Below are 26112 nucleotides of genomic sequence, written 5' to 3'. Positions count from 1 at the left end.
AGACCACCTCAATAGAGCGAATATCACAATAAAATGAGTCACACGATTTTTTTGGTTTCCCAGTGCATATAAAAGTTATGTTTAGACTATACTGTAGTCTATTAAGTGTGCAATAGCATTATGTCTAAAAAAAAAGTATACATACCTTAATTTAAAAATACTTTATAGCTAAAAGATACTAACCTTTTTAACATTTATCATCTCAGCCTTCAATGAGTCATAATCTTTTTGCTGGTGGAGAGTCTTGCCTTGATGATGGCTGCTGACTGATGAGGGTGGTGGTTGCTAAAGGTTGGGGTGACTGTGCAGTTTCTTAAAATAAGACAGCAATGAAGTTTGCCATATTGACTGACTCTTCCTTTCATTTGAACACTTAGAGGCCATTATAGGGTTATTAACTGGCCTGATGTCAATACTGTTGTGTCTCAGGGAATAGGGAGGCCCCAGAAGAGGGAGAGAGATGGGAAGGCCAGTTAGTGGAGCAGTCAGAACACATACAACATTTATTGATTATGTTCACTGTCTTATGTGGGTGCAGTTTGTGGCACCCCAAAACAATTACAATAGTAACATCTTTGTATCATTGGTCACAGATCACCATGATAAATATAATAATAATGAAAATGTTTGAAATATTTCGGGAATTACCAAAATGTGACACAGAGACATCAAGTGAGCAAATGCTATTGGGAAAATGGTGCTGCTAGACTTGCCCAACGCAGGGCTGCCACAGATATTCAATATGTTAAAAAGGCAGAATCTGTGAAGTGCAATACAACAAGGTATGCCTGTGTTGATTTCCTCTTAACCACAACCTCCCATTGGTTTCTGCATTCTTCTGGCTTGCTTTCTGCTGCTCAGTTCCTCCTTTGCAGACTCATCCTTGTCTTTCCGCTCTTTTAAAATGTTGAGTTCTTCAGGGCTCTGCCTTAGGCCCTCTTCTCTGTGTCTAGTGTCTCCTTATAGGGTCTCATGCACTCCTGCAGCTTGAGTTGTCATTTATCCCCTGACTCCAGAATATATACCTCTGGCTCCAACCTTCAACATGGACTCCAGGCCCATGTGTCCATCTGCCTCCTAGACACCTCCCTGTGGGCATCCCAAATGCACCTCATGCTCAGTGTGGCCAGGACTGAGGTCCACAAGCCCCCACCCTCATTAGGTGTTTCTGTTTTGCGGAACGGCATTGCCATTCATCCAGTTGCACAAACCAGAAACCTAGGAGTCATTCTTGAGATTTCCTTCTTCTTGACCCACTGTCTCCCCAAAATCCAATCTGTCACCATGCCCTGAGGATTTGTACCCTTTTATATCTACCATCTCCACTCGCCATCATAGTCTCTGCTACTGCTATCTGCTCTCTCACCAGAGCTCCTAATAGGGCTCCTTGCATTCTCACATTCTACCAACCCACCCGTTTCACACCAAAGTGGCTTTCACACTGCCATTCTGATCACCATGCCCCTACCCCTCGAGTAAGACCCTCCCCCTGGTGGCTTCCTGTCCTTTTTCTGTCCCTTGCCCTGACCTGCACAGTCCTGCATGGTCTGGCCCATGAAGAGCCCTCAAGTTCAACCACTCCTGTGCCTTCTCCAGGTTCACCATGTGGCCCTTATTTCATGTTCCCAAGCACCTTTCTCCAGCTCCTATGCCACACCTGCCAAAGAGCTTTTGCAAGTGCTGTTTTCTTGTTTTTCTGTACCTCTCTTCCACACCCCCTTCACCCTTCACCTATTTATTTAACTCTTACTCATCCTTCAGCTGCGAAGAGGCAATGCTTAAGAGCAGAGACTCTGAGCCAGCGTTCTGGGTTCAAATCCCAGCTCTGCCATTTACTAGTTTGGCTAAGTTATTTAATCTTTCTGTGCCTCAGTTCTCTTCATCTGTAAAATGGGAATAATAATAACACCTACATCAGAAGGCTGTTATAAGGATTGGTTGGGTGTGCATGTGTTTCATGTAGAGTGGGGCCTGGCATGTAGTTAGTGCTGTATAAATACCTACTATTATTATTGTTACTTATTACAAGAGTAAAGTGCTACGATTGATGATTGTGAAAGCTGTTAAGTTACTATTCAAAACAACTAAGTAATGTATTTAATTAAAGAAATAGATTAATAGTTAATATGAATATTTAGACAGTAAGTTAACTAAGAAAATAGATCAACAGTGTATATGAATGTTAAGAAGTGAGTTAATTAGATACCTTCAGGAAAAATTGGATCCTTTTTGAGCCAGTAAACCATTTATACAAATTCAGATAATATAAAGCAGAATAATAGAGAGTAAATTATAGCATAATTGTAATCTTTAGAATTGATTGAGGTACTCTAGCATTCATAATATTAGACAAAATAATTATTGCAATTAATCAGTTATTCTGAAAGACAAAATAATACTTAATGATTTTGTTGGCAGTCTCATTGTCCGCGATATCCTAGTGGAGCTAGTCAGCAAATCTCTCTCCCTCTGCTGAACATGCTGGACAGTGAGCATCCAGTTAAAATTGCAGGAGCTGCACCACAGCTGCAGTCTAGTGGCCGACCACATGAGAAATTCTTGTTTCTGCACTGCCTTGTCAAATTTTAAAATTATTACTAACATTTGTAGTAATACAATTATAGTTTTTTATAATTTCAAAATTAGGCTTGTATATGCATTCTAGGATGGAGATGCTCCCTGAGCTTGGCTTTGTCGGGATATTGACCTAACAGCCAAGCTTTCAGCATTCAGCCAGAATGTATATTTAGTGCAATTCTTGGTTTAGAACTTCTTGGTAGGTGAATTTAATGTACCCTTGCTTATTTTCAAACCTACAACCCAAAGTACATACATTTTCCTCAAATTGGACACATTTTGTTGACAGTTATATGTGCTATGCCCTTCCTTCCTTCTTCATTTCATTACAGAAGTATTACATGTTTCTTGTCACGTGGTGTTCTAATGTCCAAGGATACCTGTGACAGTTTCCTGTTTTGCTTTAAGAGTAAGTCTAATATTTATTGAGCATTTCTTGTGTGCCAGGAACTGCTCTAAATGAGTCTATGGCTTAACTCATTTAACCCTTTGCTGCCTGTGAAGGAGAAGGTACTGTTCCTATTCTAATGCTGAGACATACAGGTTAAACAACTTGTAGTAAATGTCAGAGCCAGAATTTGAACCAGGTATTGTGGCATGAACATTCATGTTCTTAACGGTACTAAGTGGTAGGAATGGTTAAAAGTGCCATTTAGACTGACTTGCTATTAAGAACTGCAAATGGGAGAAGGTGGTTCTGTAAGCAGGGGAAGAGCTGCCAGGATCACTGAGGATTTCCCTATTAAGTAACATGGATCAACAACTCCCTTCCATCCTTAAAAATTTTTAACTCTATGAAAAGAGAATGGTGAGGAAGCATTATTACAAAATATCTGCAATTAATTATTTTGTACTTTGTTTCCAAGGGTATTTGCTTAGACAATGAAGATTGTTATGTACTGAGTCTTCTTAAAGCAGGACCACACCTCTTTAAAATTTTTATCGCAAATTTATGAGGAGCTCAAAGTTTATCATGAAATTCACTTCCCTTTCAGTACTTAATTTTTTTCTTTTATTACTTTTTTGGCTGCATAGGGTCTTCGTTGCAGCACGCGGGATCTTTCATTGCGGCACGTGGTCTCTTTGTTGCAGCGCTCGGGCTTCTCTCTAGTTGCGGTGCCTGGGTTTCTCTCAAGTTGAGGCACTCGGGTTTTCTCTCTAGTTGTGGCGCATGGGCTCCAGAGTGTGTGGGCTCTGTAGTTTGCGGCACGCGGGCTCTCTCCTTGAGGTGCACGAGCTTAGTAGTTGTGGTGCGTGGGCTTAGTTGCCCTGTGGCATGTGGGATCTTACTTGATCAAACCCACATCCCCTGCATTGGAAGGCGGATTCTTTACCACTGGACCACCAGGGAAGTAGCCCTTTCAGTACTTTGGAAGGACGTAGGAGGTATTATTTACATGTTAGGTTAGATCCACTTGCCGCAGTTAAGTATTCAGTGAGTAAAGTTTTATTTCTAGAACCCACTTTCCTTGATTCACTGCACATTTTCATTCAGGTGAAAAAATATTGCCTGAATGGAAGTTTGGACATTTGAATTGATGATTTGTATGCTTCCTCTGTCCATATCTTGACTATCTTCCATCTAAGCATTTTTTCTGCCATCTTATTCCTTAAATAGCACAGAGGTTAAATGCGGGCTTTGGAGATAGAATGAATGGATATGAAACTTGGCTCTTTCATTTATTTGTTAGCTGTATAACCTGTCTCCTTGATTTTCTTACCTGTAAAATGGAGCTGTTAATTTTAACTAACTTGTGGCATTAATTATCATGAGCAAATTAATGTAAAGCACTTTGAATAGCATCTGGCACCTAGTAAACATACAGTAAATATTAGCATTATTATCCCATTTATTTCTACATAAAGATAACTGTTGTTAAAACAGTTCTATTTCTTCTATAATTTTACCCATTTAGAAACAAAATGTATAATTATCAAATCTTCATACAGCATTGTTCACATTACAAGTCATAGATTTGATGACTTATATCTATAAGCAGTTTTGATGGAAAATTCTTTCCAAAAATTTTTTATCATATTGCGTGGGCCAAAAGTTTCATTCGGTTTCTTCTGTAAAATGGCTCTAGTAGCACTTAGTTGTCTTTAACTTCATTGGAAACAATTTTGTTACATTGTATTTGACAGCTGTCATATCAGCGTGCATTTAAAAAAGACATAAAAATTGGTGAATTTTTGTGTAGCCATTTTAACATTGAAGATGGAAGAAAAAAAGCAACATTTTCGGCATATTATGCTTTATTATTTCAAGAAAGGTAAAAACGCAACTGAAATGCACAAAAAGATTTGTGCAGTGTATGGAGAAGGTGCTGTGACTGACCAAATGTGTCAAAAGTGGTTTGCAAAGTTTCGTGCTGGAGATTTCTCACTGGACGATGCTCCACAGTTCAGTAGACTAGTTGAAGTTGATAGCGATCAAATCGAAACAATAATTGAGAGCAATCAGTGTTATGCCACGTGGGAGATAGCCGACATACTTAAAGTATCCAAATCAAACGTTGAAAATCACTTGCACCAGCTTGGTTATGTGAATCGCTTTGATGTTTGGATTCCACGTAAGCGAGAAAAACCTTCTTGACGCTATTTCTGCATGCGATTCTCTACTGAAATGTAATGAAAACATTCCGTTTTTAAAACAAATTGTTGGGGACTTCCCTGGTGGCACAGTGGTTAAGAACCCACCTGCCAATGTAGGGGACACGGGTTCGAGCCCTGGTCTGGGAAGATCCCACATGCCGCGGAGCAACTAAGCCAGTGCGCCACAACTACTGAGCCTGTGCTCTAGAGCCCGCGAGCCACAACTACTGCAGCCCGCGCGCCTAGAGCCTGTGCTCTGCAGCAGGAGAAGCCACCGCAATGAGAAGCCTGCGCACTGCAATGAAGAGTAGCCCCCACTCGCTGCAACTAGAGAAAGCCTGCACCCAGCAGCAACGAAGACCCAACGCAGCCAAAAATTAATTAATTAATTAAAAAAAAATTGTGACAGGCGATGAAAAGTGGATACTGTACAACAATGTGGAATGGAAGAGATCGTGGGGCACGCAAAATGAACCACCACCAACCACCAAAGGCCGGTCTTCATCCAAAGAAGGTGATGTTGTGTATATGGTGGGATCAGAAGGGAGTCCTCTATTATGAACTCCTAACAGAAAACCAAACGATTAATTCCAACAAGTACTGCTGCCAGTTAGACCAACTGAAAGCTGCACTCAGTGAAAAGCGTCCAGAATTAGTCAACAGGAAACACATAATCTTCCATCAGGATAACGCAAGACCACATGTTTCTTTGATGACCAGGCAAAAACTGTTACAGCTTGGCTGGGAAGTTCTGATTCATCTGCTGTATTCACCAGACATTGCACCTTCGCATTTCCATTTATTTTGGTCTTTACAAAATTCTCTTAATGGAAAAAAATTCAATTCCCTGGAAGACTATAAAAGGCACCTGGAACAGTTCTTTGCGCAAAAAGATAAAAAGTTTTGGGAAGATGGAATTATGAAGTTGCCTGGAAAATGGCAGAAAGTAGTGGAACAAAAGCGTGAATACATTGGTCAATAAAGTTCTTGGGGAAAATGAAAAATGTGTCTTTTATTTTTACTTAAAATACCGAAGGCACTCTTTGGCCCACCTGATAAACCAAGAACTGTAAAGGTCTTTGAATTACTCAAAAAGGAATTGTTAAATTTAGAGTGATAGCAGTTATGTTGCTTTTATAACTGTTAGAAATATACTTGCATTAGTCCTTCCTGGAACTGAGAATTAGTTATATCTCTTCCTGTTGAATATCCAGTCTTTGCTAAAACGGCATTAAAAACTACATTCAGAGCTGATTCAAATGGGAAATGGAATCTGCCTTACAGAACTGTCATAGAATGTGTTTTGTTTGTTTAGAGTGTGTTTTTTATAATTATTTTTGGTCAATAGGCAATGAAGTTAAGGAGCCTGTCCTTGGTGATTTTATACTGCTCCCAAAATGGCTTGTTGAAATAGCAGGTGATAAAGGAGAATGCATGGGGGCATCTGTAAGAACAGCTCTGAATGAGGCACATCTGAGTGAAGGGTGTCAGGCTGATCACTTTCATGGATGGAATCACTTGTGGCAGATGCTCTATTCTGAACTGCACTATTTGCTTTATTTTGAGTGTCTGTGTCGCTTCAGGGCTGCATTTCTTACATGCCTTCTACTTTTTCTAGTTGTTTATGTTTAGATATATTTTTTAAGACAAACAAGCAAACAAAAAGTACTTCTTTTGTGGTCTTAACACAAAATCTGTTCTTATTGAACGTTTTGGAATTTATTAACTTCTATTAGGTTATCTTAGTTATGAAAGAATCCTCAAATTCATAGCATCCGGTTCCACAGATTTCTTAATTCTATCACAAGTAGGCTACAGAAACCCTCATGATTCCTTAATATTTCTTTATTTTTAGCTCTTTTTGTTAAAAGTTATAGAAAAAATGTATATAAAATAAGAATAGTATATTGAAACTCCAAGTAAGTTATTCAGCTAAACTGTTAGCAAATCATGGTCATTCTTGTTTCATATATTTCTCTACCCACTTCTTCTACCTCCAGGATACATTATATATTATCCAAAAATGTTTCAGAATGTTATATCTAAAATACTTCCTTTAAAAAAACCATAACTGGAATATCATTATCCCATCTAAAACTTTTTAACAATTCCTTAACATTGTTAAATATCTAGGCAGTTTGTCAGTTTCCCTGATTATCTCAAAATCCTTTTTTAAAACAACTTATTTGTTTGAATTAATATTGAAATATACATTTTAATTTCTATGTTTCTTACATCTCTTTTAAAAACAGCTTTATTGAGATACAATCCAAATCCAATAAACAGCACATATTTAGAAGGTGCAGTTTTACAAGTTTGAAATCCATAAACAATCAAAATAATGAGCACATCTATCAACCCAAAAAGTTTCCTTGTGTCCCTTTGTAATCCCTCCATCCCACCCCTTTCCCCCAGGCAACCAGTGATCTACTTTTTGTCATTAAAGATTAGTTTGCAATTGCTATAATTTTATATAAATGGAAGCATACAGCATGTATTCTTTTTGTATTCTTTTTTTGTCTATATTCTTTCACTGAGCACGAATATTTTAAGATTCATCCAGGTTGTTGAATGTATCAGTAGTTCCTTCCTATTTATTGTTGAGCAATATTCCATTGTACAGATAGACCACTATTTGTTTATCCATCTGCCTGATGATCATCATTTGGGTTGTTTCCAGTTTTTGCTATTATAAAGCTACTATGAACATTTCTGTGTGTGCCTTTCTGTAGATATACATTTTCATTTCTCCTGAGTGAAATGGCAGGTATTTATGTAACTTTTTTAGAAACTGCCAAACTCATTTTCAAAGTGGTTGTTCCAGTTTTTATAATTTTTAGGCATTAGAATAGGTGTATATCTCATTGTGGTTTTAATTTGCATTTTCCTAATGACTAATGATGTTAAGCCTCTTTTCACGGGTTATTTGCCATCTGTATGTCTTCTTTAATAGTCTGTTGAAATCATTTGCTCATTTTATAATTGGTTTGTTTTCTTATTACTGAGTTCTGAGAGTTCTTCATATATTCTGGATTCAAGTCCTCTATCAGATACATGATTTGCGAATATTTTCTCCAGATCTGTGGCCTGATTTTTTATTCTCTTGACAGTGTCATTTTTTTTTTAAATGATGACCACCCATTTTCTTTTCTTTTTTTTTTTTTAATATTTATTTATTTATTTTGGCTGTGCCAGGTCTTAGTTGTGGCACATGGGATCTTCATTGCAGTATGTGGGATCTTTAGTTGCAGCCTGCGGGCTTCTTAGTTGCAGCTTGCATGCTGGATCTAGTTCCCCGACCAGGGGTCAAACCCATGCCCCCTCCATTGGGAGCGTGGAGTCTTACCCCCTGGACCACCCAGGAAGTCCCCTCTTGACAGTGTCTTTTGAAGAGCAGAAGTTTTTAATTTTGAAGAAGTTCAATTTATCAGTTCTTTCATTGATCATGATTTTGGTATGAAATCTTTTCCTAACCTAATACCACAAATGTTTTCTCCTATAAGTTTTATAATTTGGGGTTTTATATTTAGGTCTGTGATCCATTTTTAAAAATTAACATTTGGTCCATTTTGAGTTGACTTTTATATACAATGTGAGGTATGGATAGATGTTCCCTCCTTTTTTTTGCATATGCATATCTAGTTTTTCCAGCATACTGAAAAGCATTATTTGAAAATCAATCACCCATGTATGTGTGGGCCTATTTCTCTACAGTCTGTTCCATTGGTCTGCCAATATCAAACTATTTGGATTACCCTTAAGTCGCTTTTAATCTATGTGTCTTCTCTTTTTTTTTCCCTTGCAATTTATTTGTTGAAAAAGCTGGGTCATTTGTCCAAATAGTTTCTCAGAGTCAGAATTGTATTGATTGCATCCCTGTAAGCAGTGGTGTGCTGGTAAATATTTAACATCTGGTTCTCTGGGATGAAAAAGCCTGGATCTATTGCACTTGCTAGTTTCTGTGGTGTAAATATTGCTACCATGGCTGATTTAAAACTACCAAAGCAACATCATTGAACACAGAGTGGGGAAAAGATGTGCAGTAGTACATCGTTGCGTAGTATTTCCACTCTACACATAAAATAGAGATAAATAACTTCAAGTGCCTAGGAAAAGGCAAAATGTAGTGAAATAATTAGGGAACAATGAGTTGTGAGGATTTATTACCTTTGTTTTAACATTGTTAATTATGCGTTTCTATAATTTAATTTTTAACAACTGTATTTCACAGCCAACTCGGCAAAATTCCTGAAAATTTAACAATTGGCTGTTATGACTTGGTGCAAGCCAGTCCCAGCATGGCATTGTAGAGTAGTCCAACATGTTTCTCTGTTCTTCATATTTTTTTTAACATTTCCTGAATATTAATAATGAGAGGCAGAGGTTTGATTAAATTCAGGTTCAACTTTTTGGCAAGATTGTTTCGTAGGTTATGGAAGGCTGCTGATTGTCATTGCCTTTATCCATTAATTCATTACGGCTGCAAATTAGTGATAGTCTAATTCTATCATTCTTTCTTCAGTTAAGTAGCTGGGATGATCTGTAAAGAAAAGCTTACCTAGAACTAGCTGATTACACTGAGTGTAAGTTTGTTTAGGAAATGAAGGATGCATAAAAGGCATGTTTTACTTTTAATTTACTCATTTTCAGAATAATGAGCTGGTTCCGTCATATCCTTCAAAGGTGCCAGTGACTTTTTTTAAGTGTCATTGTGAACTTAGAGATTTAAACATATCTGATGTGTTTCAATCCACTGAGTTTTTATGCTTATTGGTGCTTAAACTGATCCATTTTTTGACTGAAGGGAGCCTCTTCAAGTTGATTCTTGATCCTTTTGACACACATTCAGTGGTCTTTGATAGCTTCCTTGCTTTCTGGTAAGACATGTTTCAGACTCATCATCTATACTTCACCCCTCATACTGAGTCATTTTTCCAGGGAGCCAGAGTCCTTTAATAGAATATGGTATTTAGAACCATATGATATCACTTATATGTGGAATCTAAAATATGACATAAATAAACTTATCTACGAAACAGAAACAGACTCACAGACATAGAGAACAGACTTGTGGTTGCCAAGGGGGAGTGGGTGTTGGGGAAGCATGGATTGGGAGTTTGGGATTAGCAGATACAAACTATTTTACATAGAACGGATAGACAACAAGGTCCTACTGTTGTATAGCCCAGGGAACTCTACTCAATATCCTGTAATAAACCATAATGGAAAAGAATATGAAAAAGAATGTATATCTATGTATAACTGAATCACTTTGCTGTATAGTATAAATCAACTGTACTTCAATAAAATAAATTTTAAAAATATATAATATGGTATTTAGAGACCATAGTCTAGGCACTAGGGTTACTTACTGCTACTAGGTTCTTAACTGTTTCTAGGACATTTAAGTGGACAGAGCTGAGGAATACACACACACACACACACACACACACACACACACACACATTTTTAAGCTAAAATATATTATGAGTTCATTCAATATTTCCATTTGAAATTTAGGAGTACAAAACTTTTAGCTAAACTTTCTTAAGTTTGTTTCTCTTTTTCTTCCATGCTGAAAATCCCAGTTGTCAATAACATCATACTATTACTCATTTGCCTCACACACGACAGTAACAAATAACATTACCAACACTACCTCCAATAATATGATTATTAAAAAGTTATATACAGAGAGATGAATAATTATAAATTTGGATTTAAAGGCACTTTAAATAGCTTTTTTCTGATGCTTTTATCACCAACTTGATAAACAATTAGGCTAATTTGATTAATTTTGCTTCCAAATTTAGAGATTGAATTTTAATTTAAATCTGTTTTATAAGTATGTAAAATATTTAAATGTTTCCAAAGTATAATCTGTTAAAACATGATATTTTCCAAATAGCTGCTATCCCTGTTCTTTCCCTGGTTTATATTATGATTTTTTTTTTAAAAACCTATATGTATATATATTTGTATGTCTCCTTATTTCTTAGGTGAATGGTAACATACATACCACCTTGCTTTTTCATCAGTATATCCAGGAGGTGCTCCATAGCAATTTATGTATTTCTCATTCCTTTTTAGCTGCTTAATATTCATGTTTGATATCCATAATTTTTCCACCAAATTCCTCTCCAGATGATTTTGGGTTGTTTCCAGTATTTGGCATTACAAAATTTACTGTCTTTTTATATTTTTGCCAATATATGTTTGGGATATGTTTTAATGTTAGTATTTTTCCAACATTTTATTATGAAAAATTTCAAACACAGCAAAGTTTAAAGAATTTTACAATGAACACCTATACCCACCACCTAAACTGATATAAAATTTATTTATTGTGAAATGTACAAAAATAAGTGTACATTCATTGTTTTGACAAATGCACATTTTTTAGTTGCATCATTTATTTTTTTGAGTTATGAGTCCTTTATGTATTCTACATCTAAGTCTCTTATTAGATATGTATATGATTTGCAAATATTTTCTCCCATTCTATGAGTTGTCTTTTCACTTTCTTGATGGTGTCCTTTTGCAGCACAAAAATTTTCAATTTTGGTGATGTCCAGTTTATTTACTTTTTCTTTTGTTGCTTGTGCTTTTGATGTCATATGTAAGAAACCATTGCTTAATCCAAGGTTTATGCCTCTGTTTTCTTCTAAGAGTTTTATACTTTTAGCTCTTACATTTATGGTGTGAGAAGTCCAACTTAATTCAAAGGAGAAAGAACAGTCTTTTCAACAAACGGGCCTGGGAAAACTAAATATCCAAGTGCAAAAGAATGGTCTTTGGCACACTGATCAAAAAAAATTAATTGCTCATAAATGTGAGGGCTTATTTCTGGACTCTGAATTCTATTCCATTGTTCTATATGTCTGTCTTCTGTTTTAAGAATTCATGAATTTAAGGAGGATATTTACAGAAGTATGTATTTGTGACCCATTGTTTATAACCTCTGTTCATTGTTTCCTTATATGTGTTTTGTCTCAGTTGCTTCTCCCATTTGTTTCTATAATTACCTATCTCATTTTGTGTGTAATATCATAGGGGAAGGGAGTGCCTGGTGGTGAAGTGTAATATTGTCATTGAGATGGTGATGCTCCCATTTTTCAAAGACTGCTTTGAACACAGACAGGAAGTACCTTCAGTTGGCAATGGTGGCATAAAATGATGAAAATAAAATAAGGAAGCTTATGGTTCAAAGATTTTCTTACCTTATTTAAATTTAAGATACAGAACCATGAAAGTACGTTAAACTAATGGTTATGACTTTCTCTTTGAGAAAGTAGACATTTCAGACCTATCAAGAAATTATTCTTTATGATTATACTTCTTTATAGAGTTCCTGAGTTGGAGGTAGAAGAAGAAACTCAAGTTCAAGAGATGACCCTAGATGAGTGGAAAAATCTTCAAGAACAGACCAGACCAAAGCCTGAATTTAACATCCGGAAACCTGAGTCCACTGTCCCTTCCAAAGCAGTGGTGATACACAAGTCTAAATATAGAGATGATGTAAGCATGACGTTTTGTATCTAGAGGTAATCTTCACTGTTACCTTATTGGAAACGAAATGGGCTTTTCCACTTCTATTTTAAAAATGGAACATTAGTAGTTGACATTCTAGTTTCAACTTAAGAGTAATCAGAGATTATGTGTGCCTAATTTTACTGTATTTTTATTGTTTATTAAGAAAAAAAATTGAAAAAGAATTGACCCATTAATACTTAATCCAAAGCAGTTATAGTGACAGTGTACTTTCTGCTCCCTCCAGAACTGTGCAAAGACTGCACATGCTGTATGTTTTAGTTGCATTTCAATTTTGTGTCAGAAGAGAGGTACAGAATGTTTCCTGAATCCATTTCAGAGGATAAATACTCTGCATTTTCGTGATTAGATTACCTTCAGTTCTAATTCTTTTTTTTTTAAGTTTAAGTATAGTTGATTTACAATATTTTGTTAGTTTCAGGTGTATAGCAAAGTGATTCAGTGTTTTTTTTTTTTCACAGTTCTAATTCTTAATAAGAGCATTTAGTTGGAACTAGTTGATCATTTTTAACTGGTCAGGGTTGGGTGAAGCCTTTTTTGTGTTATTGTAGCAGCTTTGCTCCCTCTGCAGAAACTCACCAGAGGAGCCCTGAAGCACCTGGCAGCACAGTCAGGCACTGCTGCTGTGGCCAGCTATCCTGCTGGAACTGCTTGTGCGTTCCTCTGTCTTTTGTGGTCCTGATTTTACAAGGTTTATGTTCAGCTCTTCATTGGCGGCTTCAGCTTTGAAAATATCTTCCAGCAGATATTGATAAGGCTGGTCAGAGAGTTATTTAATCACATTCTGTTTAAAGCTGCTGGACTTAAGGAAGGGTACACTGAAGCATTCTAATTTTAAAATTTAGAGTTTGTATCATTCAGTCACAGCTATTTATTTTGATACCAGTCTCTGTGTCGATGACGGTAGTGAGCACCCTTCCTGTCTGCTGGATATTCATTGATTTTCCATTTGAAACTCGGAGGTTTTGTACTATGTAGATTTGTCTGTGTTCCCATTTATACTTTGGTTAGTTATATTATTTGAATGAATAGTTTCCCTAGGGGGTCATTTATGATACAGGATCCCCTCCTAACTCCTGTTTCAGTCAGTCCAAGCTCTTGGAGTCTAATAAGTTTTTAGCTGTTCCACTAGAAATGGCTTTTTGTACACATACAAGTGAGGCCTTTTTACAAGTCCATCAGCTAGTTGGGTTGTGTTTTTTTTCCTATCCATTTTCTTCTTTTTTGTTCTGGGGCACTGTAAATAAAGCTTTGCCTAAAACAATTGTGCTGTCAGGATTTGAAATGTGCAGCTGACATGTTAGGTAAAAATAGAAGCTGCTCTTCCTTAATCCACACCAGATTCATCCTCCCTGGCTCCAGAGAGAGGTCTCCTGGAATCTTTGAAGCAACTGTGTTAGCTGCTGAGTCATCGAGCTTAGTCTCAGTAAAGCACACATCTTTGGTACTTATTAATCTTATGGCATTGACGATTTTAGCCAGGAATTTTTCTTAAAGCAACAGAAGCCAAATCACTAGTCCCGGAAGTGATTGGTGTCACTTAGTTTGTTCTGAGTACCCTAAGAGACAAAAGCACTAGAATAACACCTCTCGTTTGCATGGAGCGCTGTTCTTTGCAAAGTTCAGACCAAACAGTAGCCTATGAAGAGAGCTGGGACCTTAAAGCACCTTGGCCTGACTATTCGCTCACTCTGCTTCCATTGCAAGCTGTCCCTTCTTACTGGGAAGGCCGCCGTGTCTCTGCTGAGGCACACTGACAGCCAATTGTTTTCTAAACCAGACCGTAGTTATCATTTTGCCTCTTATATTTTTTGTGTTTATCTTGTTGCCAGAGTGCCATTGTTCCTGAATTGTTCTTTCCTTCATCTTTTTAGCTTTGAGAGCCCATCTATCTAAGGCCTTTGCTTTATTTTAATCTGAAACTTTGAAGGGGACACAAGTGTTAAACGTGAAACCTGAAATGAACATATGGCCAAAAGGGATTGATGTGCTCAGGGAAATTTGATTCCATTTGCTGGACAAGCTGTAGGGATGTTTAACCTTACAGCACTTCGGAGATTCTCATCTACTATCACTGGCATATTTTCTGTAGGTTTATATTTTACTTAAAAGTGAGAGTTGTTCTTTGTTTCATTCATTGTTAGGAATTGAAGCCAAATCAAATTTGAAGGAGATTTATTTAATACAGTGTTCTTTTAACAAGAGGTAGAACTTATTTGACCTCTTACAATAAAATGTACTTTCTCAAAGAAGTTGAACTAGAGCAGTTCTTCAAAAGCAGCTTGAGTTCTTTATGCAGCCTTGGTAGCAACCCTCAGATAAATCGTACTGTTGTTCTACCCTTTCCATATATTTTGAGTCAGAGTTGTTTATTGTATATCATCCAGTTTTTAACATATGGTATTTGTACAGCCAGCACCCATGTTGAAAGAAGTTTCTCCAACAAGCTCTATTCTAGGAAGGTGATTTTCCTTATTTATCGAAGTAGCATTTGTGAAGAAATAAAACAAAAGGCAGAAACTAAAAGTTTTCAATCTCAGCAAAATACACTTAGATATAAAACATTTAAATGATTACTGTTAGTCCTGTCAAATCTTACATCTTAACCTACTAAACTGATAGAAATTTGGTCTCACTTGAAGTAACGGTAAGGTCAAAAATGTTTGAATTAAGACTGTGAGACACTACTATATATAAAATGGACAACTAATAAGAACCCACCTTGTAGCACAGGGAACTCTGTTCGATACTCTGTGATGACCCATATGGGAACAGAGTCTAAAAAATAGTGGATATATGTATATGTATAGCTGACTGACTTTGCTGTTACAGCAGAAACTAACACAGCATTGTAAGTCAACTGTACTCCAGTTCAGAAGAAAGGACTGTGAGTATGAGAACGTGTGGCTGCAAAAATGTGCAGAACCCACCTGGCTGGAAGCGGAGCAGCAGCATCACCTTTCCCTGTCCAGAGAAGCCCGGCCCAGTGAGTGTCCATGGAGACGGCCGTGTGTATGTCCTGTGTTTGATGCTGTAACTGTGTTTCAGTTGGTAAAGGATGACTACGAGGATGATGCCCACGTTTTCCGGAAAGCGGCCAATGACATCACATCCCAGCTGGAGATTAATTTTGGTAACCTCCCTCGTCCCGGGCGTGGAGCCAGAGGTGGCACCCGGGGAGGCCGGGGAAGGATCAGAAGGGCAGAAAACTATGGACCCAGAGCAGAAGTGGTGGTAAGTGTTTATATTCTAAACCCTGGATGGTTTTCTGAAGAGAGAGGATGAAGATGCCCTGGGCCTACATAGTCTAATTTTGGAAGATCATCAGGTTCTGCCTCATCTAGATAGAGGAGGTTCTTCCCCCTCTGTCTAGTGTGGGTCTGATGTTGGAGTGTTTGGAGCGGTCATGTCAGCATGATGGACATCAGTTGGATACAGACCATTGTGTAGTCCTGGCCTCCAGGGTCTCCAGGGAAGTCCGATGTCTGCCATGAATGCACGTTCAGAGCTGGAGAAAAATTCACACGTCTGCATCAGATAAGATCCCCAGGCTTGGGATTGAATTAGATCAACTGATGGTGGCTTACCATGGTCTGATCATCTGCCCTGTGCCCTGATGCTTTCAGGGTAGACAAAATCCTTCCTACAGCTTCAAGGCCTCCTTTTCGCTTCAAACCATTCTTCCCCACTCTTCAGCCAACACTACTCTGCTTCTAGAACAGACAAGCATGTTCCTTACCCCACGGGGCCTTTGCACCTGCTGGCCCTTCTCCCACCCCTTTGCCTGTTTACCTAGAATAGATCCTCCAACCTCCCTTCCTCAGAGGAGTCTTCCAGACCAGGTCAGAGTCCTTATTTTCTTTGAAGCACCATCTGCATTTGTAATTGTATTCTCGCTGGTGCAGTTGTTGATCAGTGTCTGCTGTCTCCAGGGGACATGATGGTTTCAGTGCCTAGCACAATGTAAGCTGTAGTAGGTGCTTTGTAAATGTTTTTTGAACAAATACCTGTTTAGTGGGAGCTGGGCACAGGGCCCGGTGGCCAGCACAGGCCGCCGCGCAGTCCTTGTGACGATGGAGCAGGAGCAGCCCCTTCTCTGTGGCTGGTCTTGGAAATGTTCCTTTTGCTGCCTGATTCCCTTACTTCAGGGAGCAGCCCCTGGGAGGAGAAACTAGTTTGTTATACTTAAACAAGAGCAAAAATACAACAGTGTTTTTTTCTGGGTACATTTGAGGCCATGTTGGAAAAAGGAACTATTCTGGGAATAGAAAATATACATCCACTCCTTTCCAATAGCAGAGCTCTGCCACCGCGGCACTTCGTGTGCAGTGTGGTGATCTGGTGCCTCGAACCTGCTGCCCACCTGGGCTCTTCCAGCTCCTAACAGCCTTCACAGTCGCATTGTTTCGGGATCCTGTTCCTTTTGCTCATTCATTGAGGCTTATCTCTGGGAGAACCTTCCCTTCTAGAAAACATTACTTGACTGTGATGTGTACTTTGCCACCAAATTGCATTGGATTCCCTGACTGTGGGCCCCCATTCCCAGGCCATCTGTTACTGAAGTTACCAGTATGTTTCTCCCCCAACTTTGTGAGCTCCCCGAGGGCAGGACTGTCTTTAATCATCCTTATATCTCCATGTAGCAAACATTCCATCATATTTATTGGATGAAGGAAGCTCCAGATACAAAAAGGGTCACTCAGTAAGGATCTGTGGGAGGGAGGGCCGGGGGTGGCCAGCCATTCTGCAACAGGGATGGGAGCAGGTCAGAGGAGGGAGAGGCACCCTTCCATGTCCCCTCTTCGGGGTCTGTGCAGTACTTGGCTGCAGCTCAGAGTAGGGCCTCACTTAGGGTGACCCTGCCACTCTTCTCTTCCCACTGGGACCCTCTCTCCCTCAATGTTTGGGCCGCTACCCCTACCCCATTAGCTCCTCCCCTGAGGGAGAGTGGGCACCATGTTTCACATAGCTCTGCACCCAAGTGGGAATGGGTGAAGTGACAGTTGGTTTCAAAACTTTTCTTTTTCAGACACACGACGTTGCTCCAAACCCAGATGACCCTGAAGATTTTCCTGCTCTGGCTTGAGAGAGCCCTATTTCCCTGGCAACTTAAAACAGCACTGGCATACCTATAAAGAGACTTTTCTTGCTGTGGGGAAAAGAGTCAGACTCTAAGAACAATAGTTGTTGCTTTTTCCCATGTAGTTTGAATTCATTGCACTTTTTTGGCCTGGGGGTGGTGTGGGAATAGGGATTTCTCCAGATGCTAGAGAGCAGCAGTTCTGGTCAGGGGTTAGTCTGGCACTTTCCCAAGAAGGTGGAGAATGGTGATTATTTTTTTATTTAAGGAATTCCAAAGTAGTTCAGAAATAATGTTTAAAATATGTACATAGAGATTGTATTGAATCTTCCACAAAAGCATGGAGAGTAAAGCAAGTTGTAAAATAGAATCTATTGAGACTACTTAGTAAGTTGTATAGATACTGGAAGGCTACGTCCTTCGGTATTAAAGGAAATACATATAACTTGGACCATTAATTTAAAGCGGTCACAGCCTAGTTTTCCGAGACCAAGAAATTAAAATACAGTTGTATTTACTATTTACTTGTAAATGTTATATTCTCCTGGAATTTTTTGGTTTTCATTTAACCAATAATTTTAAGTAGCTATCGTGCAGTCACTGGTTACCACTCTGTGGCAGAGAATTAGGGAAAGTATTGATTTTTTCATGGTGATCTAAACTACCTCGTGGTTTCTGCGTGTATGTACACACACATACACACACATGCTTAGTATAAATGTGCATATTTAGTGTTTGGGTGGTTTTTAGGATGAGTATTAAGTAAATGATTTTTTAAATAATGTTATTTAACCCACCAATCAAATGAAAAGGGGTGCAGGCAAGAGTATTGCAACTTAACACCACATGCTTTTCTCCCTCAGAGCTAGTGTCAGAATTCAACACCTGTGACAAAGGCCTTCTGTCCCTGTCCTGGGCAAGATTTACAAATAACTAATATTTATTGAACACCTATGTTTAGTTTTTCTCACTTGGCCCTTGCACCAGTTCGAGTTCCTATTTCTTGCCTTTGGAGAATTTTGGGGTTAGGGGCTTCCTCAGAGGTTCAATAACTCCCTGAGTCCCACCCTAACCAGCAGGGCTGAGACCTGGAGGCCCATGTTCTCTCAGCCCAGCTGCCTGCAGGGTGGTGCCCAGGGTGGCAGCCGGGGCAGAGGCAGCTGTAACAGCCGCTGGAAGCTGGGGTGACACTCTTCCCACTTTACTGAAGAAACTGGGTAACATTTGCTGGTTGTCACACAGTTAATACGCTTATGTGGGAATCTGAACCTTGGTCTCAGGATCTGTGCTTTTTTTTGCCTTGCTATACTAAGATGGCAGTTCTGAACTTGAACCCAAGTGTAAATAAAGGTTGGTATTCCCTCCTTTGTGTATAGAGAGCTGAATCCTTTTGGTGACACCCAAGTCAAGAGAGAAGAATGTGGGAAAAGGCCACAGTGGAAAGAGTCATTTCATATTTTGTTGAATAATCAGCACTGAACCCTTGGCCACGTTAAGCCAGTTAAGGACCTTCCCTGTGGTTGACAGCCTACTTTTGGATTCTTGTTATTAATCTGAGTACTAAGGTAGTCATTTTATTCCCTCTCCCCAGAAAAGACACAGTGAACGTGAATACCTGACCTGAGAAGTCTTGTGAGAGTGAATGTCATGTTCAGCCATGATAACCCGCTGGTGCAGCGTGAAGATGTGTCACTACTCATCAGGCTTGAGCTGTCACATTAAGTCATTTTGCCTTGCCCTGGCTTTGAAGATTGGCAAAACAGAGATCCTTCTCAAGAAAATTCCCTTTAGTGTTGTGAATAACAATTGAAAAGCCCATTGTGCTGGATTTAACGTATTTGCAAACACTGCATCCTTCCCAAACACATTGAGGATTCCCGTATCACGGAGCAGTCTCGGGTCGTGTGGTCAGAAAAAGTTTGGGGGAATAGGGGACGGTTTCTGAGCCTGCTCGAGGTCTTCATTTGCTCACCAGGACTACCTCTTGCCAATTTGGTGGGGCAGATGAATGTCAGGCTTTTGTCATGTGGTTGTCCACAGTCCGGCCCCAGAGAAGACAGAGCAGAAGCAAAGGGCAGGGGAAATCCATGATGTGCTGTAGGGAAACTCAGGAGGCAGGACTGTGTATTCGGACCTATATACAAGGCAGAGCCTTCCACATGACAGTGCCTTGCGAGACTCCTTTGAGGTGCTTGGGTGTAGACGTGTTGTTGTGAGGCAGGACACATTTCTGGCCAGTAACCTTAATACTAAGCAAATTAACCCCATTAAAGAAAACTTGTGAGCCTAACAGACTCTCTTGGAAAGTGGGAGGTCAAGCATGTATTTTTTTTTTAATTAATTAATTTATTTATTTATGGCTGTGTTGGGTCTTCGTTTCTGTGCGAGGGCTTTCTCTATTTGTGGCAAGCGGGGGCCACTCTTCATCGCGGTGTGCGGACCTCCCACTATCGCGGCCTCTCCCGTTGCGGAGCACAGGCTCCAGACGCGCAGGCTCAGTAATTGTGGCTCACAGGCCCAGTTGCTCCGTGGCATGTGGGATCTCCCCAGACCAGGGCTCGAACCCGTGTCCCCTGCATTAGCAGGCAGATTCTCAACCACTGCGCCACCAGGGAAGCCCATCAAGCATGTTTGAATTCCAAGGGCAGGTGTGCCAGCCCCAAGCCTGACTTGGATCCCTTCTGATACGGGCGCTCACTGCCGGGGCTCCTGAAGCTGAGCTGGTCCCAGGACCTGCAGAGGGGGCAGCCTCATCAATAGGAGGAGGTGTGACCCCTGACAGGTTTTGGTACCCTGCTTCGACTGGATGAAAACCTAAGTCACACAGCTGACAGGGTCTGGGAAGAGGCGGACTCACTGCAGAAGCTGCTCCTGGCTGGGAACCTTGCAATGGATGGTTTGAACGTCTGGCCAGGCTACTTTGAAAAGTACATCCTTAGCCTAATGTTACTGATAAGCATTTGACATTTTCATCCCATGCAAGGCAGCCTCCTCAGAACCAGAGAAGCCGCAGCAAGCACCCCGTTTTCTAGTGCTGGTCTCTAGTTGAGGTCCTTTCCTTCTCTCTTCCCTCGCTCCTCCATGCCAGCCCAGGGCATAGGTGTTTCACAGGTGAAGGCATTGTTTCTCCTTTGGAACCACACCATGTGTGGTGTTGGCAAGGCCTATGGAGCAGCAGGACCCCGGGTCTCAGAAGCTGGGAAAGGGCAGCCCTCAAAGTAAAAACAACTGCCATCTTCTAAGCTATTCAGGAGACAGCTACGCTGCCCTCCCTCTCAGCAGAGCATGACCCAGCAGGACAAGCAGGGTTTCACTTTGAGAAAAAATCTGCCCACTTTCCTTTCATGGCTGCTGCTGCTGCCACCCTCAGCCTCCATGGGTATCACACTCTGTGAACACCTTCCAGGGTCCCGCCCTCCTCACCGCCACACGCTCCCGACATCGGCCTGAAGTCAGGTACTTGGGTTGCCGGCACCACTGCCGACAACGTGTCCCAAGTGTAAGGCTCTGCCTGGCTCTCTGTATTTATGTAGTAAGGAGAATGAGGAAGGAAAAAAGCAGAAAATAAAGAAACCTTTATTGTAAAATACAACACGGATAAAAGTGCAAAAACTTTTTTGTAAGCACCACCTAAGTCAAGGAGCCAACTCCCCCAGAAGCCTGTCCACGCGACCATGCCCATCACAGCCTGCCCTCCTCCTGAAAGGAGCCACTCTCCTGACTTAGAGGAAGCACTGCCCAAGGACGCACCCCTAACAATACGGTTCTGCCCTTTACCTGAATGTCCTTTAAGTCTGAAGGATCCCCCTCCACCCTTTTGGCAGAACCTGGGTAACTGGAGGAAACAAGCATTTCCTGAGTAACTGCTGTGTGCTGTCTTGTAATTGTCTCATCGCTTTTCAGTCAGGGAACAGGAAGGGACATCCGTCTTCCTTGCTCCCTAGCTAGTATTTGGGCAGGGATGGGGTGAGAAGATGAAGCAGAAAGAAGATTCGGTCCCCAAGCTGTGTTCTTTCTACACACTTCTGAAATTTCCAGTTAATTGATTAGTCCCTCTGGCAAAGCTGCTAAGAGAGAGACAGGGAAAGGCCAGAGGACACATGTACTTCTGTGGGGGCCCGAAGGACCACATGGGGCTGTGTGCTGCCGTGCTTAGCCACTCCCTGTGGTGAGGTGGTGCTCAGGGCAATGCCACACTGTGACACGTTCTCCTGAAAACATTTGAAGTGCTCTTAGAAAGCTTTATTAGGTCTCCTGCACAGGTGGAGATGCCAAGACTTGAGAGGCCACGAGACTAGGTTCAAGGCTGCCGGCAAGGCGCTGGTGGAGACAGGAGCAGAAGCTTGGCTCTCCCAGGGGCCTCATGGAGCCTGAGGTCCGAAGCACTCCAGGGGCCTCCGCTGGCCCAGGCGGCCTCTGCCCATCTCCTGCTGCTCTGGGAAAGCCTTTTCCTTGGCCATAGGTTTCCCATGACTCCAAGGCAATAGGACTTTCCCCAACCAAACCACAAAGGTTCTCTAACCCATCAGAGCTTTACCACGGGCAAAATTGGCCCCATAGTGTGGGGAGAGCACCAGCTGCCTTGTTTCTTTGCAAAATGTGGCCCCATTTCAGAAGACTGACTTGGGAGCACAGTCATTTATAAGTTGAGAAACGCCTGTCATGAGAATGGAGTGGCATCAACTTACACATAAGTAAGTCCCTCAGGGGGCTCTGAGAGTTCTCAAATGTTCTCAGAAAATAGGAAAACTATTTTCTTGAGAACAGCCACCCTGCCAGAGGCATCGAGGATACCTCCAGAGAGGTGTGCACTGCCCAGCCCCAGGGGACCTCACTCACCTTGATGAACCACCCGCATAACTGTGCTGGTGGCTCTGGTCTGCACTTCACCCACCCGCTCAGATAGGAGCAGCATTAGAGCAACAGGGAGGAAAACTTAAAGTACGTGAGGTGAGTCCTACATTCTTGGCAATGCAAAATGATCAGAACCTACATGTTCTGGTGGTGAGGGAAAGTGAGAGTGGAAGTGAGTGGGGACGCCAGAGAAGTGTTCAATAAGAGGGAAAGGACGGTGGGTAGAAAGGAAGCAGGAGAAAGGCAGAGCCCAGGTGGCCCAGCGAAGGAAGTGGCAACCCAGGGTCCTGTGACCAGGGTGGAAAGACATCCTTCAGGGGTTTTCACCGAGGATCTGAAGGCCCAGAAGGGTGCCTTGGGATGACTGGTGAATAGGCTCCTTCATGGCACACCTCTAGGGGGCACCCTTCACACTGCACCTGTGTGAACAGCACCTCTGGATGCTGTGATGCCATGGAGGGCCTGTCTATGAAGTCTTCAAAATTTTGCTTTTGCGGGGGCAAGAGGGACCAACTCCCATCAGATAGTCACAAGGACCTCTAATGTAAGAAAGGTCAAGGGGAATGCTGTCGACTTGGACTTGGGGTTGCACCACTACCACAGAGGGTGCCAGCCTGGTCATGTCCCCGACCCAGTCATCCCCCCCAGGTCACCTACAGGAAGTCCCAGCTCTGGCTTTGGGCTGAAATCTCCATACCCAGTGGAAGAACGAGGCAAAAACTCCTTTGCTGTGAAGCTGAGGCAGGGGCCTGAGGAAACAGGTTTAAGCAGTTTAAGCACCTTGAGAAAATCTCTGATGGTGAGCGCTGTGGTGTCCAGGAGAAACCTCTGGAGATCTAGTCCCCGCGGATCCCGAGCCAGATTAAAAGTCGGTCTAGAAAGGTTACAGCCCAGGACATCCAACCATCGCTGGAAAAGGTGGGAGACAGACGGAGTTGTACTTACAACACCAGAACCTGTCTTAGGGGGTTACTGGATATGGCAAGGACTAGTTTAATATGCTGGCTGGAGAAAAGACCCCAAGGTTCATCCTCTAAACTCCCTGGTTAACCGCAAGGCAAATCTGGGGCTGGCCAGAGAGAACGGCTCTGAACAGCAGGAGTGAGCTAGGGTGGCCACCAGCCATCATGCTCCCTGCCCTCACTCCTGTCCTGCCAATGTTGAGTGAACACTCAACTGCCACTTAAGGACATGCCAATCACTGGTCTGCCTATGGTACTCCGTGTGTTGTCCAGCTGTCACAACAGAACCCTCACAGGGATGGAGACAACAGGATGGGCAACCTCCTCATGGCTGCTACATTGATAAGCCAGGGCCAGGCAGGAAGGCCCCGCCTAAAATCTCAGGGTCCCCCAGTCTCATGAATACTCATGAGCCTTATACCCAGGATTAGCCTCTGCTGCCTCCTATATAAATGAAACCTTTTCTCCGACCCCTTCCTCTGCCAGCTGGGGCTTGGGCCAGAACAGAACAAGGAAGGAGAACAATATTCACCTCCCAAGAGCATCTGCTACTGTTTCTGTGACATCACAAGTAAAACTGTGAACCTAATCAGCAGTTCCCAGCTGGAGGCAGCACTGCCTCCCGAAGGTGGCTGAAACTATGGTGGTGGTGGTGGGTAGGGGAAGTTGGATTACTCAACAGCTGGGACATGACTGGCATTTAGTAGGTTGGTGGGGGGTAGGTTTGCAAGGAACGCCAGACTGGCTGCATTCTCTGTGGAGTCCTACACAAGGAAGAACTGTCTGCCTGAAAAATCATCTTGCTTTACATAGGGAAGCAAACCCACGATGAAGAGAAACCACTGTCTTTCTCCAAGTAAAACGACGCACAAACCTCACTACCTCCCCGACTCTTTCCATTCCCACCCAAAGCCTCTCCTCACTTAACCTATGATATTTGGCCATTGTAAGAATCAGAGGGGCCAAGGCCAGGCTCCCGACCCGCAGGAGGCCTCCTTACCTGGGCACCTCAGTGTGGATAGAGCACCCGTCATCCAGAAGCATGTCAAAGCCATGCAGACTTGCTAGCAAAGAAATGAGACACAGTTAGAGACAAGGCAAGGAGACCAGACATGCTTCAGGGGCAGCGCAGAAGGATCTCCATTCCACATGGACTGGGCCAGCTTCCCCACTGAGGGAGCTGGGGTTATCTGGAGAGGAACCTGAAAGGGTTTCCCAGAGTCCATGTGCTCCTCCAATAAGCTGAGAAAATGGTGAGACTATATATAACATAGGGGCATATTATGCCAACCACTTAGAAGACAAAATGCCCCAAATCTTAATAATGGGGCAGCTAAAAGATAGGACTATATATAGCAGTGAGTGATGGTGACCATGACCCATGGCACTAGGGCCAGTGTCCTCCCGTTAATTAACCAGCTCAGCAGTGTCACAACAGCTGCTGATGGGGGACGGAGGGTGTACAGAGAACTGTATGTATCACAGTCCTTTTGAAGAGCATTAAGGCAATATTTTAATTTTTAAATTAAACATAATATATATAGCTCTTAGTATGTACCAGGTGCTTGTTCTAAGTAATTAACAAATATCAAATCATTTAATACTCATACAACCATATTAGATATTGTCACTCTGGCCCAAATCACACAGCTAACAAGCAGCAGAGCAAAGGTTTACACCCAGTCTGGGTCCAGAATCCGTGTTCCAAACAATTATACCAAGCTCCTTTTTGATGCACTGTACATCGAAACCTTTAAAATTTTGCATATCCCTGACCTAGAAATGCCTTTTTAAAGAATTTATCCCAAGAAAATAAGCAGCACCACCCAGGAAGAACTTACATATGAGAATATTCAAGCAGTGGTATAAAGGTAAAAGGTTGGAAACTACCTACATGGGCAACAATGGGGAGAGAATGATTATTGAAGTCATGGCATATTGCAGAGAAGGTAAAAATCACATTTGTGGAGAATTCCTCCCACTACACGGCTTTCCAATGCACCCACAGCTGCACTTAAGACCCACGGGCAGAGGAAAAGCAAGCAGTGGTGGATGTTATGCTCCACGCTGGCACTGGGCCCCATACTATGCCACCATCGTGTACTTTGGTCTCTTTTAATCCAAACCCTACGCATTTACTAGTCCAATTTTACGGATGAACAAAGGGAGGGCCAAGAGGCAGATAAAGGATCCCCAAGGTCACAGAATAAGTGGCAGAGCTCATTTTAGAATGCACATTGCTGATTGCTCTTTCCATTATCAACTTGCTGTTTAAATAAACTCATGCGGCCTCATGAACGGGTCTTTTCTACTTAACTATGCCCCTGCTCTGCCTTGAACAAAGCACTCTCAAGAGACTCAGAAGTCAAAACAGTCTGACCTCTTTAAAAACTTACACCATTACATGGAATTATGCTACAGGTACCAAAAATAGTGGATACTGAGCGACCATAATCTGCTATCAAAAAATTGGTCTTTACCTAATTATCTAGA

General features: G+C 41.6%; 1 protein-coding gene across 2 annotated transcripts in view; it reads left to right on the top strand.

Moving 5' to 3' along the window:
* HABP4 (hyaluronan binding protein 4) overlaps positions 1 to 20129 on the top strand; it is a 35603-nt gene extending 15474 nt beyond the window's left edge. The window contains exons 6-8 of one of the 2 annotated variants that reach the window (XM_057549090.1): positions 12519 to 12690; positions 15772 to 15957; positions 19395 to 20129. In XM_057549090.1, coding sequence (XP_057405073.1) covers positions 12519 to 12690; positions 15772 to 15957; positions 19395 to 19427 — 391 coding nt within the window. In that variant the 3' untranslated portion in view covers positions 19428 to 20129. Of the gene's footprint in view, positions 1 to 12518; positions 12691 to 15771; positions 15958 to 17752; positions 18321 to 19394 lie in introns of those variants that run through there. The other variant, XM_057549089.1, reaches the window with a different exon arrangement.
* The last annotated feature ends 5983 nt before the right edge of the window (positions 20130 to 26112 follow it).

This window comes from Balaenoptera acutorostrata, chromosome 6 (assembly GCF_949987535.1).
Source record: "Balaenoptera acutorostrata chromosome 6, mBalAcu1.1, whole genome shotgun sequence".
In the NCBI taxonomy this organism is placed as follows: domain Eukaryota; kingdom Metazoa; phylum Chordata; class Mammalia; order Artiodactyla; family Balaenopteridae; genus Balaenoptera; species Balaenoptera acutorostrata.
Note: the sequence above shows the minus strand (reverse complement) of the source record. Positions and strands in the feature narration are given on the sequence as shown.